The following is a 16843-nucleotide window of genomic DNA, read 5'->3' on the forward strand; positions in this document are numbered from 1 at the left end:
CAGGTGCAGTAGGCGCTCCGAGGAGGAGGCCCTTTAGCTTCAAGGAACCCGCGTGGGCGGGGTGACGAGCGCAGTCTTCCTACTGGCGCCGTGAAGGAGATCGCGATGCGCCGGAGGGAAGGAGGCTGCGGGCGGGGAAGGACGCAGGGCGTGCGAGGAGGGACAGGAGGGGCTTGCCCGAGTGGGGGCCCCGAGGCGGGGCCGGGAGGGCGGCCTGGAAGAGGAGGTCGGGGGCGAAGGGGGCCGAGGAGGAAGGTGGGGCCGGGACCCCTCGGGCTGCGCCTCTCGTGGGCGTGGCCAGCCAGGACTGGGGGTCTAGGGAGGACTGAGTTTCCCTCCCCCGCCGTCCTCGCAGCCCCGGGAGGTGCAGGGGCATCGCGGGAACAGCCCCGGTGACACGCGGCCCGGGGTCTTCACGAATGCCCGGAGGCGCCGCTGGCCAGGAGCCAGCCCGACCTTCTATCCCCGCAGACAGCCCCACGTTCCTCCCGGCCCGCGCCTTTCGGGGCCGCCAGTGCACGCGGGCCCGGCTCAGCGGCGCCCGGGCAGCAGCTGCTTCCATGCGCCGGCTTCCTCCCGGGCTGCTCCGTGGCGGCGGCAGAGGGAAGCGCTGCGGCGGGCGGGCGAGGATCGGCAGCGCCTGAGGAGGCTGCCGCGGGCTCCGGCTGCGCGTTCGGGGCGGGGGAGATGCCCGGGACCTCGCGCCAGGGGCCAGGGGCCGGCCGCGCTGGGGTCGGCGCTGTGCGGCGCGGCGGGCTCTGGGCGCCTCCTGGCGGCCCAGCCTGGAAGGCGGCGCGATGGGGCGAGGCTCGTCAGCTCCGGCTGCGTACGCAGCCCCACAGGGCGGCCTCCGGAGTCTGCGCGCTCCCGCCCGGCGGTTGCTAGGTTGCCAACGGGCGTGAGGCGCTGATGGGTGGGGTCTGAGCGAGGCGGGGTGTCGGGTGTCGTGACGATTGAGCCTGCAAGGGTGGACCGCCCTGCCAGGAGCCCGGAAGTGGGTCCGCACGAGACGGAATAGACTACACTCAAACTCCAGGGGAACCGTTCATTGGGCTTGGCCACGAAGGCGGGTCCCTGCCGACGCAGTGATTGGATGCATGTCCTGTCAGCGCGGTGATTGGGTACAGGTCTCGGCCAGCGCGGTGATTGGGCGCAGGTCCCAGCCGGCGCGGTGATTGGGCGCTGGACCTGGCCCGTGCCATGATTGGGCTCAGGTCCCAGCCGGAGCGGTAACTGGGTGCAGGTCCCAGCCGCCGCACTAAACCCAGCCAGTGCGGTGATTGGACGCAGATTCCGGGCCGTGGCGGCGGCGGGCGATCCGAAAGAGGCTGGTGCTGGCTGCATGGGGAGGCGGCGGCAGCGGGTGGACCCCGCGGCTGGGGCCCGGGCCGGGGCCCTGCCTGAGGCCATCGCCGCGTTGAGTCGGTCGCTGCCCTCGGGACCCAGCCCCGAGATCTTCCGCCGCGCCAAGTTCGACCGTCCGGAGGCGGTGACGCTCGCGCAGAGGGCAGCCGGGCCGGGTGGGGGACCCGGGCCCTCGCAGGGAGTTGGGCCGGCTCCGCTGACCGCCCACTTTTTATTTTCCGCAGACCTCCGCGCTCTGGCAGCTCCTCTTCCGTGTGCTCTCGCCACTCCCTGTGGGCAACGCCTTGGCCTCGCTCGCCCTGGGTAAGCCCCGCTCCTAGCCCCGCCCACCCGGTAGCACGGGCCCCGCCTGCTCCTGTAAAGCCCCTCCTTCCCCAGTAAGCCCCGCCCCGGCAGGCTCTAGCCCCCACCCAACACTGACCCCGCTTGCTCCTCAAAGCTCCGCCTTCGCCAATAAGCCACGCCCCCTGACGGCCCTAGCTCCACCCCCTTGGGTAGCACTGGTTTCTGCTCCTACAAAGCCCTGGGGACGTCCCCGTTGGCCCCTGGTCTCCTTATCCTGGTCTGAGTTGCAGCTCTCCCACTATCATCTCTTCTGAACTAGGCCTTGAGCTTTTGCTCAAGTGACCTGTGGGCGTCTCTGGAGGGATCCAGGTGGTGTCACCTCCAGGTGGGTGGTCCCCCTAAGGTGGTGGTCTTCTGTCCTAGAGGCCCAAGCCCACTTGGTGAAGTCAGCACTATGCTCCCAGGGCTACCCGAGGCTAGCACTGGCACAACTACCTGAGGATGGCTCGCAGGGCAGTCGGGAGCTGCTGCTGGCTCTGTCCTGGCTCTTGGCCCGAGGACCTGTGCCTGAGCAGATGCTGGCCCAGGCCCGAGTGCCTCTGGGTGACGAGATGACTGTGTGCCAGGTGCGTGTGGGTGAGGGTGAGCCGAGCCAGCCCTGGTCTCAACTCCTGGGGCCAGAGCAAGGGCAGGCCTGGGTCAGCCCCCTCTGTGTCTGCTTTGTTCCTCAGGGCAGTCCCGTGAAGGGTTACCCAGCTGCCTGGCTGAAAGCACAGAGGCTCCCTGTGCAGGGAGCACCCGTTGTTTTTGGCTGTGCCTCCACTACCGTCTCCATCCTGGTCCTTCCTGGGGGGCAGGGTGGGGTGGGAGCAGGGCCTGACCCTTGCCCCTCTCCAGTGTGAGGCCCTGGCCAGCCCTGGCCCACCTGCACCCCACATGGAAGCAGAGGGTCCTGTGGATGTCCGCCGTGTGCAGTGGCTGATGGGAAAGCTGCAATTCCGGTGGCGCCAGCTGGTGTCCAGTCAGCAGGAGCAGTGCGCCCTCCTGAGCAAGGTAGAGCTGGCACAGGGCTTCCACTCAGGGGCTGCGTCCTGTGCTACAGGCTGCCAGCTGCCGGTCCCTGCAGCCCGTCCCGTGAGGCCCGGCACAGGCTTTTGGCTGGATGTGGGCCCTCCTGCCCTGGGCTTACCCAGAGCCTGAGCCCATGGTTCCAGGTGGTCCTTGTAGGGGGCAGGGCTGGGCAGGGAGCCCAGTGGGGCGGGCAATGGTGGGCAGAAACGGGCGTCAGAGAACTCACAGAATTTGCCTTCTTGTTCCCAGAAGTTACCAGCGGCCTTCCGGCTCTGTGTCACTAAACAGTGGGATGGGGTCTGTGCCGTGAAAGCCACTCCCTCCTGGACACTGGAGGGGCAGGAAGACAGCCCCTGCTCCCACCACATCCTGGTGGGGGCTGACTTGGAGGGTGGACAGCTCCTGTGGGGTCCTGAAGGTGGTAGGGGCTGGCTCAGGGGCACAGGTACCCAGCGGCATGTCCACTGTGAGGCCAGCGCTGACAGGTGGGTCTGTGGCAGCAGCGGGCTCCCACCATTGCGGGACTCCTTGGAGACCCCCCCATCCCACCCTTGCAGAGGGTCTGTTGCTCAGCTGGCCTTCCCAGGGACCTCTCACCCCGTCAGGCCTGGCCTTGGCAACAGCTGCTCCGCTTACTTATGTGCCTACCTGTGACCCTCTGTGCCACCTTCCAGCCTCCCTTTTTTGGGGAGCCCTCCCCATTCCCCTAGATACAAGCAGTCGTTCATGTCCCCACTGTGAGCCTGGCTGAACTGCTGTGCCTGTCCAGAGGCTGTTCCTCCCCCGATGCTGCTGGGGAAGCCAGGGCACCCCACTCCAATCTTGCTGCTGCTTGGGAGCTGGGCGGGGTGGGGAGGCCATCAGCGAAATTGCCTGGCGCCCCCCTGCAGGAGGCCCCAGCGGTGGTGACGGTTGTTCTGCACCCAGCCCAGCCCCACCAACCTCAGGCAAGGAGTGGCTTTCTCTGAGCCCTCTTTCCTCATCTGTGAGGTGGGCTCTGATGGCCGACCTCCCTGGACTCATGGAGACTCAGCGTTGGGGGAGGTGCTTGACTCCCACTCAGCCCGGGGTCTGCACTGACTGTTTTAGATTCACCTGTACACGCGCGGCTGCCACGGCGACCAGAGCCTTGGCCATCTGTCTGTCACTGAAGCAGAGATGCTCAGGGACCCAGAGGGAGGCCAGCAGGTGAGGGCGGGCAAGCTGCTGCGGGGGGTGGGCTGGGGGGTGCAGCAGGGGGACTGCCCAAGGTGGGGCGTGGGGGGGCGGGGCAGCTCTTGGGCCTCCAGCGGTGGGTGTCTCTGCATGTCCGCCACTGATCATTGCCAGCCTGGGTGACAGACAGGTCCTCTGGGCCTCTCCTAACCTCATGGGCCACTCACCCTTCCCTTCCACAAATCAAGACGTGGTGTGGGTGGGGGCCCAGGACGCAGGAGCCTGGGCTGGGCCGGCAGCTGGCTAAGGGCAGGCTGTTGGAATAAAGGAACACAGATCTCAGGTGTGAGCTGGTGTGTTGGCATCTCAAGCAGGTCTCACCTGGTGTGTCAGGGGGCACCTGGGGGTGTGGGGGGCTAGCCCACACTGGGTGAAGGGTTGAGCACAGGGCTGACTGTGGGAGGGGACAACTGCCCTTCAGAGCCCAACGCCGGGCCCACATGGGGTGTGCTGGACCGAGCCTCCCAAGCTGGAGCCAGCTCCATAGGCCCTGGAGACTTGCAGGCCCCGTTCTGCTTGCTACACCCGGACCACCCAGGGGGCACGGCGCTTTCTAGGCAGGCCTGCCCCAGGCGACAGGGGCTCTGAGGTCCCAGGCAGATCCTGAGCCCTGGATAGCATAGACCTGGAGGAAAACCTGGCTCTGAGCCCCAGGTGGCCATGTGACCTTGGGCAGACAGCATCCTCCTCTGACTGGGGCTGCTGGAGCACTGACCCAAGTGTTAGGGTTGACCTAGCCCCAAGTATCTTCCCCAGGGGTGGCCGCTTCCTCTCACCCTGCTGCTGGCCTTCCATCCTCATCCTTCTTTCTGGGGGTCTGCCCGCCTGTCATCACTGGCTTCTTCCTCTTGGCTGGCTTGGTTTCAGGGGATAGGGCAGGGCTGGCTGCCACTCTTTTTATTTTATTTATTTATTTGAGACAGAGTCTCGCTGTGTCTCCCAGGCTGGAGTGCAGTGGCACAGTCTCAGCTCACTGCAACCTCCGCCTCTTGGGTTCAAGTGATTTTCCTATCTCAGCCTCCTGAGTAACTGGGACTACAGGCACCTGCCACCATGTCCGGCTAATTTTTTTGTATTTTTAGTAGAGATAGGGTTTTACCATGTTGGCCAGGCTGGTCTCGAACTTCTGACCTCTGGTGATCCACCTGCCTCGACCTCCCAGAGTGCTGGGATTACAGGCATGAGCCAACCACTTGGGCTGGGCTCTGTACCGTCCTGAGTGACGGGCTGGCACTGTCCTGCTCCAAGTGCATATGGCCGGGCAGGAGGACAGAGGCTCAGGGCTGGTGTGACCTCTTCTTCAAGGCCCAGTCCCCCTTCTCTGCCTCTTCCCTCTCCAACCCCAGAGACTTGGCCCCTGTACCTCATCCCAGGCCGGCCAGGGGGACGTAGGGGTCAGAGGCGGGTGGCCTGGCTCCTGGCCCCTAGTCTTGTGTCTGCTGGGGCTTCCTGCTCATGGCAAGGGCCTGTGGGTTCCAGCTCTGCAGCCCAAGCCTGGGGGATTGCATGCCTCACTCATGGGCTTACAGGGCCCAACCCCTGATGCCTGCCTGCCTGGCCTCTGATGCCAGCTGGGCCTGTGTCCCTGGCTGAAGCCGGGCTGGCGCCCACCCAGTCAGTCTGCATTGGCGTTGGCGGTGCTGAGGCAGCATCTGGGCGTCCTGGTCTGCCCTTGGCCGTACCTCCCTTGTAGAGGCGGCTCAGCGAAGCCCAGGTTTCTGGCCCCTGGGACCCCTGGGTTGGGGCAGAGCAGAGGCTGCCCTGGCCCCAGCCTGCTCCTGCCCAGTGCCTCTGTGGGACCACCCTCTGTGGTGGGCTGGGGGGGCCTGGAAGTGAGGCCCCGCCCTCTCCCCGAAGTTGTGTGTGGCACTGGCCAGGTGGACTGGGGCCATGGCCGGCTTCCTTCCAAGGCTTCTGGAGCGGGAGTCGCCCAAAACCTGGACCCGGCCTACCCAAAGTGCCTGCACTCCTCCTGCACTCCTGGGATGGGTCCCAGAACCTTCTGGAATGACCTATGGCTGGTATGTGAGCAGCCAGGTCTGCTGCCGGGTGACTAGGCAGCTCCCTTGGATCCTGGTGGGGCCTCAGCCTGCAGCCTGCTCTCCCCTCTTAGGGCAGTAAGTGGGGGAGGCTGGCAGGGCAGTGGAGAGCGCAGGACTTGGGGGTGGGTGGGAGGGGTGGTGAGGGGGTGTGTTTGCCCCTCCTCTCCTGCCTGCTCCCACCCCTGGCCCTTACCTTCTTGGGAACTGTGGTGATTGCCTTCTGTCAGGTGTGTTTAAGCGGCTGTCCCCATGGTGGAGGTCTTTGCTCTTCTCGTGGCCTGCCTGGGTGGGCAGGTGGGCTGCAGCCCCTGGCACCAGCCTGCTCCAGCTCCCACACCGCCCACAGACCTCCCTGTCCTCATATTCTCTGACTGCAGGCCTGCCTGCCTCTGCTCTGCTCTGCCCCAGATGGGCTGGGCTGGGCCTGGTGTTCAAGGCCATCCCTATGTGCCCCCCAGCCCACTGCTGGAGCCCCAGGCCCCTGCAGCCTGCTCCACACTCTGGGTTCCCGGGGGAAGCAGGGGTAGAGTGAGTCAGGATTCAGGTGTAGAGGGCCTGTCCCCAGCAGGGGTCCCCCTGCCCCAGGGCCCAGGGTCACTGGTACAGATAGCCCATGAGCGAACCTGGGAGGCCTTCTGTGTGTGGGCAGAGCAGCTGCTGTGTCCTGGCCATTCTCCCGCCGCCTGTCTGTGGGCACACTGTGGGCAGGTACCTTTGTGCCCATGGGGCAGGCAGGGCGGGGTCTTCTGGCCCTGCTGACCCTTCGCTTGGGAATGTCAGGTGTGGCTCAGCTCTGCCTTCTCTGCCACCTAGGTTACCAGGCAGACTCCTCACTGCCTTAGGGGGTCCCTGAAGTTACAGGGGATGGGTTTTCCCTCCCCCAGAGCCTGGCTTGCTCCTTCGTTTGGGGCCTCCCCGTCCGCCTGCAGTCCCCGGTTACAGCCCCCATTCAGTGAGGGCTGTGGGGCAGAGGTCTAGGCTTGAGAGGCACCTGGACTCTGTCCCTGACCTTGTTGGACTGGCAGTGGGGCTGGTGTGGGGGACAACAGGTGTCCTCAGAGAGGGAGGCCAGCTCTTGCCTGGCAGGCAGGGCCTGGCTGTGCACTGGCTGGGGGCTGCCCTGCACTGCAGAAAGGACAGGTGGGCTGTGGCGTCCACACCACACCAGGATGCCCTGCTCATCGCTCTGGCCAGAGAACCTGAGCGCAGGCAGGGGAGGGCTGCAGAGGCGGGGCGTGAGCTAGGCGTTGGGCCGGGTGTCGGTGCTGGGTCCAGCTGTCCATCCGACTGTCTGTCCATGGGGTCCTGTGTGAGGTTCTAGCCCAGCTGCTGTTTGCCTTCCAGCTGCTGCAGACTCTGGAGCGTGAGAACCAGCGCCTGGAGGCTGTCCTGGCGTGGCGGCACACTGAGCTGGTCTTCTGGCGGTGGATGGTGAGGAAGCCCGTGCATCCCTCTCCTGGCATCCCTTCCCACAGCAGCCCCCAGGTGGGGCGTTGGGGATCTTCCTGTTTTCCAGACAGGAAGAGGGGCTTTCAGGGAGGCCACAGACCTAGCGTAGGCTCTTTCTAGGACTTCCGCTCGCCTTCTGGGGAGGCCCAGTGCTGCCCCCACCTCAGCTCCATGGCCTTCTAGAGTGAGGCCTTTGTGCCTCCCTGGACGTCACAGCTGCTGAGATGGTGGCATCCAGCCCGCTGTGGGACCTAGGGGACTACCACTGCCCTCTGTGCCCTCTGTCCCTCTGTCCCCTTGGCTTGGTACACGCTGTCTCACTTGGGTCTCTGTAGGACACGGTCCTGGGCACCTGTGCCCCAGAGGTGCCTGCTGCAGCCTCACAGCCCACCTTCCTGCCCTGGGTCCCTGAGCGTGGGGGTGGCGAGTTGGAGCTGGTAGTGCGGGAGCTGCAGGCACTGGAGGAGGAGCTGCGGGAGGCTGTGGAGCGCAGGCGGGCAGCCTGGGAGGCCAAGGTGAGTGCCAGCCTCGCTCTGGGCACCGGCCCAGCCCCACCTTCGGGGGATGGCCGACCTGAGGGCACTTTGGACTTGTTGAATCCTACAGTTGCATTTGATCAAGCATGGCAGGTGACACACTTATAGGCACGCACTCTGAGGGAGCGGGAGGGCACTTGGTGAGGAGCCGCAGCTGCTGCGAGACAGCCCCCGCCCCTCCTGCTGGAGGTCTGTTCTCTGATTCTTTGCATGAGGGAGGGAAGCCCGTGCTGCGTGGGCCCTGCTGCTCCCATCCCTCCCCCACACGTGCCTTCACACGGTGGCAGTCACTCCTCCACACCTGCCCGGGACCCGTCTAACCTGGTGGCCACCTGGGTCTCCACCCCAAACACAGCCGCCCTCTTACCTGCGCAGGTTCATGGCTGTGAACACGGGGCTGTGTTGGCTCCATCTATTTTCTTTTTCTGAAGAGTTTTAACTTAAATTGCAGGCATGATTTTCCCCTTAAAATCTTCAGTAAGCCTCTCTGAAGAGCATGGGCGTTTCCTGCATGCCTGCAGCGCCCACACCCGAGTCTGGGCCCAGGGAATGCCGAGGGGGCCTGAGGCCAGTGTCCTGGGGGGACAGAGCCACTGCCATTGTCTCCCATGCAGGCTGGAGGCTGTGGACGGGGGCCAGAGTGGAGTGCTGCGCGGCGGGCCTCTCGGGAGGCTGTGGAAAAGGAGCTGGGAGCTCTACAGCAGTGCTGGAAGCAAGACAGTGGCCCGGCCCGGCCCCATGGGCCACACCGGCTGGTGAGACGAGAGGATGGGGCAGCAGGGGAACGGGACCTGCGGGCAGCTGAGGTGATCAGGACGCTGAGGAGCCAGGAGGCCTGCCTGGAGGCAGTGCTACGTCGACTACAGGGACAGTGTCGGCAGGAACTGGCCAGGCTGGTGGGAGCCCTGCCTGGCCTCATCTGGATCCCGCCTCCTGGACGCTGAGGGCCCTCGTGTGGGAAGCCTGCCCTGGCCCAGCCTGGCTGGGTCTTAGAGGAGCAGATTCCAAGGCCAGGTGGCCGCAGGGACGATGCAGATGCAGAGCCCACGTCACATGCTCGCTCCAGGGGTGGGGCTGGGCTGACTCTGGCTGGAGCCCAGGCCTGTGGCCAGCAGCACTGGGGACAGGAATGGCCGGTCCCTTGAGGAGGTCGTGACAGGCTCAGCCTGGTGGTGTGGAGGGGACTCGGAAATAAATTGTAGCGGCTTTCCTGCCGCTGGCCCTCTCCCTGCCACCCTTTCAGGTTTCCCTGTTTGGGGGTGGGAGCGTGGAGGAGCCCCTGGGCAGTGGTGGCCAGTGTAGGGCTGGCCAGGTGCTGGAGGACATGCATACCCCAGCACTGGTGAGTGGCAGGACCACGGGGAGGTGGCACAGGCCTCCCTGGAGCGGGATTATCTTGGCTCTGCCCCCCTTCATTTGGGCTCCCCCTGTGGGCCAGGCCCTGGGCTGTGAGCACAGCTGCCCCCGCCTCCAGCCATGGCTGTGCCTGGTGGGTGCGCCGGATGGGAGACCGGGGCTCTGCTCCTTCCCGGGAGGTGGTGCTCCGGGTGGGGAGGCAGGGCATGGACAGAGGGGCTTTGTTCCAGAGGCTGCCCAGCAAGCTCAGCTCAGCCATGACAAAGAGCCATCTGTGGCCGGGGGACGTGCCCCAGCCTGGCGGAAGGAGGCTTGGCCTCATGGCACCCCCCCGCCCCCCACCAGCAGGCACAGGTGGCCCTGAGGCCTCCAGTCCTGCCTGCCTCGCCGGGCTCCCCTCTCTTCTGGGGCTGTTGGACTCTGACCTGAGGTGGGCAGACGATGGGGCTTGTGGGGCCACCTCCAGGCTTCTGCCGGCCCTGCTCCAAGGCCACGTCCATTCCCCCTGCCAGAACATGCTCTCACTGGGGCATGTGCCTGAGTGACAGCGCACACCTGGGGCTCCAGCTCCAGTCTCAGCCTGTCGGCCTCTTTGGTCCCGGGGGTGGACACACCTAGACCACCTGCCTCCCCATCCAGTGCATGGGCCCCAGGAGCACCGGCAAGACCCGGCCGTGGCCAGCAAAGCCTCCCTTTCAGGAACATATCTCTGACCTTCTCATGCAGCTGGGCCTCCTGTGGGCCACCGGGCTTTGTGCAAAGGCTCCCTGGCCTGCGCCACCCTCCGGCCCCTCCGCCAGCTCCTCCTAAGGGCTCCTGCCACCTCCACCTGCTGGTTCCAGCTCTGTTCCAGGCACTCAGACCTCAACCCTCCTCCACTTGCAGCCTCTGAAGGTTCCCCGTGCTCTCAGCAACCCTCGACTGCCAGACAGGGCTCTTGTGCTGGGAGCAAGTCCACTTGAAGCCCTGCTTTTTATAAACTGCCACAGAACCAGGACTCTCACGGGCCTGGGGGACTTGATTTTTACGAACACAAAAGCAGGCTTATTGTCATGGAGTTTTCACCTCTCGATGTGATGCGTGAATTCAGGGCAGTCCAAGTCCTGGGTGCGCGTGTGCCCCCATGATGCTGACGGTGGAGAGGGCCTGAGAGGCCAGGGCCCGCGGGAGGGAAGCCGGCAGGGTGCTCTAGTGCTGCCTGTCATGATGGAGCAGGGATGGGGCCCTGGCCTTCAGCTCTAGCTGTTATCACACATGCAGTGGCTCGAGTCGCCTGAAGTCACACCCTCTTGTTCTGTGGGTCCGGGGTTGCCAGTCCACAGGGTTAAAGCTGGATGGGCAGGCAGGGCTGTGTGGCCCCCAGCTCAGAGCAGGCATGGAGGTCCTCACAACACTGCCTCTCTGACACTCTCCTGCCTCCTTCCCCTGCCTTCAGGAGCCCGAGTGATCCTCAAGTCCCCCATCCTCTCTGTTCCCATAGACTTCCTGTCTTAAGGCTAGCTGCAGCTTTTCCCTTCTGTCTTGCGACCTGCCCCAGACCCACAGAACAGCCTGGAGGCCCACAGTGTCGGCCTGGCTGGGGCAGTAGGGCCCTGCACCCTGGACGAGCCAGCATCTGTGTAAGGACAGTGCAGTTTGCTTCCCAGAAGACGGAAGCGGAGATGCCCTCACAGGAAACAGCAGAGGTCACCTGGCACGTGAGACCAAGTGCGCTCACTGGAAAGTGTAATAAACTTCAACAAAACTGGAAACTTTTTTTTTTTTTTTTAAAGACAGAGTCTTGCTTTTGTCACCCAGGCTGGAGTGCAGTGGTGCAATTTCCGCTCACTGCAACCCCCGCCTCCCGGGTTCAATCAGTTCTCCTCCCTCAGCCTTCTGAGTAGCTGGGATTACAGCAGTGCGCCACCATGCCCGGCTAATTTTTGTATTTTTAGTAGAGATGGGGTTTCATCGTGTTGGTCAGGCTGGTCTTGAACTCCTGACCTCAGGTGATCCACCCGCCTCGGCCTCCCAAAGTGCTGGGATTACAGGCGTGAGCCACCGTGCCCAGCCAAAACTAATGTTTATTAAGAGGTGGTGCAGCTGGATGCAGTGGTTCATGTCTGTAATCCCAGCGCTTTGGGAGGCCTGGATGGGAGGATTGCATGAGCCTGGGAGATCAAGACCAGCCTGGGCAACATAGGGAGGTCCTACCACTACAAAAAATAAAAAAAGCAGCTGGGTGTAGTGTGTGCCTGTAGTCCCAGCTACATAGAAGGGAGGCCGAGACAGGAGGATCGCTTGAGCCTGGAGACCAAGGCTATGTGAGGCCAGGTGAGCTATGATCTTGTTGCTGCACTCCAGCCTGGGCGACAGAGTGAGACCCTATCTGAAAAAGAAAAACCAGTTAATGAGATGGAGGTGCAGTGTCTCATACGCTTTCCTATTCTGTTCTGGCTGGCTCAGCCCTCCCGGCCTTTGCTTCCCTTTCGGCACTACTTCCGGGCTCCTTCACCTGGTCCTGGCTGACCCTGCCTTGAGGGATGAGGCTGCTTGGGACTCCGGCCAGGTCAGGACCACAACCTCTGGGGCCTGTGGTTGCACCTCCCCCTGGATGCCCAGGGAACGTGTCCTGTGGCCTCTGAAGTCCAGCCTTGGTTGGACAGGAGTGTTTCTCTTTTTTTTTTTTTTTGAGACAAGATCTTGCTCTGTCACTCAGTGGCACAATCAGCTCACTGCAGCCTCGATCTTCCAGGATCAAGTAATCCTCCCACCTCAGCCTCCTGAGTAGCTGGGACTACAGGTGCGTGCCACTATGCCCAGCTAATTTTTGTATTTTCATTTTTAGTAGACACAGGGTTTCACCATGCCACCCAGGCTGGTCTCAAACTCCCAGGCTCAAGTGATCTGCCTGCCTCTACCTCCCAAAGTGCCGGGATTACAGGTGTAGGCCACTGCTCCTGGCAGGAGAGAAGTGTTTCTGAGTGGTTCCTGTTTATCTCATGGGGACCCTGACAGCTCAGTCCATACTGCCCTTGTCTACCCCATAGCCTTGGGCGTGGCTGTGGCTGGTGGCTCTGAAGTCCTTGCCTGGGCTCAGCCTCCAGCTGTGTGGCCCTGCGTGTGTGCCTGCACTGGCTCTGCAGCCATCCCTGTCCTCAGAGTGGTCGGAGTGTGTCCTGCCCGGCCTCTCGCTGCCTGGCTTGCCTGTTCCTGCCTGGCTGTGCTGGGCTGGTCCCTCAGTCAGTCTACCTGAAGTCACGTGGTGCCTAATATGTGCCATTCTGAGGGGCTCCATGGCCACGTCCCAGAGGGAAGAGCAAACACCATAGAGGAAAGTGCTCACAACTGGAGGACACGGGTGCCCGCTGGGGCTCAGCCACAAGGGGGGCACAAGCTGAGAGTAGGCAGGGCCCAGGCTTCTGCCCTTATCTGCTGGTGGGGAGGTTCTGTGACTCAGAGAAGGTGGGTTTGGAGGACAGCTGGACTAGGTGGGTTCTGGCCCACTGGGGCACAGGATTGGCCGCTGTCTTGGTTGTGGGTGTGATGTAAAGAGCTGTGGTGGCTGGGCCCATGGTGGTTTGAGAGCTGGGCAGGCTGGGGTGGGCACCGCTGCTTGGTAGCCCGGCTCTGACCTGCTCACAATCTTGGCATCTTAGTGGGTGTCGGGGGCAGTTGGCTGCGTGAACCTGGAATTTGGGGCTGGAGAATGGAATGTGAGAACCCAGGATGTGGGTGGGCTCAGCCGGGGTGAGAGGCAGGGCAGGGCAGGGCAGGGCCCCCGGGTGCGGTGGGCCCGGGGCTGGCGAGGGGCCTGGGTCTGAGGCCTGATAGGGAGCACAGGCAGGGCAGAGGGGATGGCTGGCAAGTGGGGGGTGCAGGCAAGTGGGGGGTCTTGGTGGCCAAGTAAAGACAGTGCTTCCGGATGGAGGGGCTTATCACCTGTGCTGCTGAGGGACAGGGCCGGGGCTGAAGATCACGCTTGGAGTGGGGGCTGCATGCCTGACAGCGGGGGATGAGGGGCTGTCATCCTCCGCTGTCCGCGGAGGAGGACACCAGGGCTGTGCTCTCCCCAGGTCTCCAGGGTCTTGCCATAAACCGCAGCGAAGACATGGGATGCCAGCTGCAGGGCTTTGGGCTGCAGCCTCCTAAATGTGGGGCCTGTATCTTTTTAAAATGAGCCTAGGATTTGTTGTAATCAGGGAGGGTAACACACAGATGCAGGAATGGCCGTCTTGTAGGAAGAAAGTTCTTTTATCCACAGAGAGTGGGGGCCGCTCCACGCAGCTGGGTGGTCGGGGCAGAGGAATGGGCAAGACGTCAGCATCAAAACTACAGAAAAAGACGCACTTAGTGTGGTGGTACAGCAGCTACCACGACCTCAGCTAATAAAAAAATTTGGGCCTTGAAGTGGGGGACCCATGGCTTGTCACGCTGTTGGGGGGCACCGGGCTCAGGGAGGCACTGGGCTGGAGGGGGTGCCGGACTGGTGGGGGCGCCAGGCTGGAGAGGACACCCAGCTGGCGGGGGTGCCGGGCTGGTGGGGGATGTTGGGCGGGCAGAGCCCTGGGCTGGTGGGGGCGCTGGGCCGGTTGGGCTGTCAGAGGGGACCACCAGGCTGGAGGGGGCACTGGGCTGGTGGGGCACTGGGGTGGAGGAGCTCTGGGCTGGTGGGGGCGCCTGGCTGGAGGGGACGCTGGGCTGGTGATGCCCTGGGCTGGTGGAGCCCTGGGAGGTGGGGATGCCAGGCTGGTGGGGCCCTGGCATGAAGCCGGCATTGTGATCAGAGTGTGCTCCAGTGACTTAGAAAGCAGACACACCACTGCCAGCCCTGTGGTTTCAGGGAAGAGGGAGGGAAAGGCCTGGGTGTTACTGGCGAGGGCCGTATGCACCTGGCTCCATGTCACCCCAGGAGATGGGCTGGAGCAAGGCCTTGCTGGCGTGGGAGCAGAAGCAAAGGGCAGTGGAGAGGGAGGGAGTTCGGGGCCTTTCCTGTGGGAAGAACCTGCTGCTCGTGACCCCAGAGGACAGGAAGTTCCAGAGCCGTTTAGCCACAAAGTCCTATTAATTTAACATCCCTCCGTTAACCGAAGGGCCAGGACCTTGCTGTGAACATCCTCCTAGGGCGCGGTTGTTGACAGTGAGGGGCAGAACTGCCAGGTGAGTGGCTAGGTGGGAGGCTGCGGGGCACTGGCGAGATGCCTCCCTTTTTTTTTTTTTGAGACAGAGTCTTGCTCTGTCACCCAGGCTGGAGTGCAGTGGCGCGATCTCTGCTCACTGCAACCTCCACCTCCTGGGTTCAAAGGATCCTTCTGCCTCAGCCTCTTGAGTAGCTGGGACTACAGACGGGTGCCACCATGCCCGGCTAATTTTTTGTATTTTTAATAGAGACAGGATTTCACCGTGTTAGCCAGGCTGGTCTCAATCTCCTGACCTCGTGATCCGCCTGCCTCGACCTCCCAAAGTGCTGGGATTACGGGCGTGAGCCACTGTGCCTGGCCCCACTGCTGGTTTTTGATAGAATCAAGTTGCCAAAGAGACCTGAGCCTGGCTGCAGAAGGCCTGGGCCCCAGGACTGCACCAGCAGGAAGAGATTTTGGGAGAAGCCAGCCCAGGAGGGCGGACACCCTAACGCTTATCCCGAAGGAGAGGGACCAGCAGGCCCGTCCTGGGAAGTAGAGCCAGCACCCTGGGCCCGTGGACGAGGGGTCTTAGCTGAGAGCGCAATGCAGGTGGGCCAGGGTCTCCTCTGAGGACGGCCTCACTGGTGCCCTTTGTGGATGGGGCCTTCTACTGAGCGGCCCTGCCGGGCGTCACCCTTGTACACAGGGCCAGGCGGGCAGGCGGCTCCCGTCCTGCGTGTAATGGAGAAACTGCAGCCCTCGCAGATCCTGGAGTGTGCAGGAACTAGTGGAATGTGGCTGCCACTGCCAGCCCCTCCCTCCAGTCACTTCTTGGGATCTGTTTGTGACAGCAGCTGGCATCATCCTACCTAAGGGGTTCCTGCACTTTCTCAGTTCATGGCACTCTTAGTGTCCCCGTGATTTTTTTACAGCACCTCTTGGTCAAAAGAAAAACCCAACAGTTCTGTTTGTTAGGGCCAAATGCCTTAAGTATTTATGTCCTAACAACTTAGTAGCAGTTTTAGGGGAAAAAAAAGTCATATAAATGGAAAAAAAACCCCTTAACTTAATTATTAAAATAATTGTAATTACTTACTTATAGCATGTCTGGGTCTGTTGGGGTCTGCACATTTTCGCAAACCTTAATTAGATTGGACATCATCATCTGGATTTTCTGATCCACATTAATTTTTTCCTGGTATTTGCTTTTGATCACAGCAACTGCTGTGAAACCAGCTTTGCAAAGAGACACCAACGCAAGGAAGGTGCAACCCACTGCTGAAACTCTGGGCTGTTTTTTTTTTTTGAGATGGAGTCTCGCTCTATTGCCCAGGCTGGAGTGCAGTGGCGCGATCTTGGCTCACTGCAAGCTCTGCCTGCTGGGTTCCTGCCATTCTCCTGCCTCAGCTTCCTGAGTAGCTGGGACTACAGGCGCCCGCCACCACGCCCGGCTAATTTTTTTTTGTATGTTTAGTAGAGATGGAGTTTCACCGTGTTAGCCAGGGTGGTCTCGATCTCCTGACCTCGTGATCCACCCGCCTCGGCCTCCTAAAGTGCTGGGATTACAGGCATGAGCCACTGCGCCTGGCCAAGATGGAGTCCTTGCTCTTGTCCCCCAAGCTGGAGTGCAGTGGCACGATCTCGGCTCACTGCAACCTCTACCTCCCGGGTTCAAAGGATTCTCCTGCCTCAGCCTCCCAAGTAGCTGGGACTACAGGCGTGGGCCACCAGGCCCGGCTAATTTTTTTGTGTGTGTGATTTTAGTAGAGATGGGGTTTCACCATGTTGGCCAGGCTGGTCTCAAACTCCTGACCTTAGGTGATCTGCCTGCCTCGGCCTCTCAAAGTGCTGGGATTACAGGCGTGAGCCACCGTGCCCGGCCTGGGCTCTCTTGAATTTTTCATGAGGTAACGGACGTGTTGTGTATCCCTGCATTTCCCTCAGAACCTTAAAATACTTTGTAGCGGCCCCGAAAACTTTTGATGGCACCCTGGGGTGACTCAGTTTGGGAACTCTGATCCTAACTTTCCCCTGATTTCTTTTTTTTGAGACAGAGTCTCACTCTGTTGCCCAGGCTGAACTGCAATGGCGCGATCTCGGCTCACTGCAACCTCCAACTTCCGGGTTCAAGTGATTCTCCTGCCTCAGCCTCCCCAGTAGCTGGGATTACAGGCACGTGCCATCATGACTGGCTAATTTCTGTATTTTTGTAGAGATGGGGTTTCGCCATGTTGGCCAGGCTGACCTCAAGTGATCCACCCGCCTCTGCCTCCCAAAGTGTTGGGATTACAAGCATGAGCCACCGCGCCTGGCTTCATAATTTCTTTCCACTTAGTGTTGTTGTGTTTTTTTTTTTGAGACGGAGTCTCATTCTGTTGCCCAGGCTGGAGTGCAGTGGCGCAATCTTGGCTCACTGCAAGCT

At 62.1% G+C, this 16843-nt stretch overlaps 1 protein-coding gene across 10 annotated transcripts; it reads left to right on the forward strand.

Moving 5' to 3' along the window:
- Positions 1 to 246: 246 nt before the first annotated feature.
- On the forward strand, positions 247 to 9197 carry TEDC1 (tubulin epsilon and delta complex 1). Of its 10 annotated transcripts, none has more exons than XM_054449261.2 (8): positions 247 to 1507; positions 1590 to 1668; positions 2074 to 2276; positions 2548 to 2703; positions 2971 to 3206; positions 3811 to 3909; positions 7323 to 7409; positions 8578 to 9197. In XM_054449261.2, exons 1-8 carry the CDS (start codon positions 1343 to 1345, stop codon positions 8720 to 8722), a joined length of 1170 nt encoding a protein of 389 aa, XP_054305236.1. In that variant the 5' UTR covers positions 247 to 1342; the 3' UTR covers positions 8723 to 9197. The 10 variants fall into 10 exon arrangements, with proteins under 10 accessions (XP_054305236.1, XP_054305238.1, XP_054305239.2 ...); XM_054449263.2 differs by lacking the exon at positions 8578 to 9197 and adding an exon at positions 7763 to 7941 and having other exon boundaries at positions 249 to 1507; XM_054449256.2 differs by lacking the exon at positions 2971 to 3206 and adding an exon at positions 7763 to 7942 and having other exon boundaries at positions 261 to 1507.
- The last annotated feature ends 7646 nt before the right edge of the window (positions 9198 to 16843 follow it).

The sequence above is a fragment of the Pongo pygmaeus genome, chromosome 15 (genome assembly GCF_028885625.2).
Source record: "Pongo pygmaeus isolate AG05252 chromosome 15, NHGRI_mPonPyg2-v2.0_pri, whole genome shotgun sequence".
Classification (NCBI taxonomy): domain Eukaryota; kingdom Metazoa; phylum Chordata; class Mammalia; order Primates; family Hominidae; genus Pongo; species Pongo pygmaeus.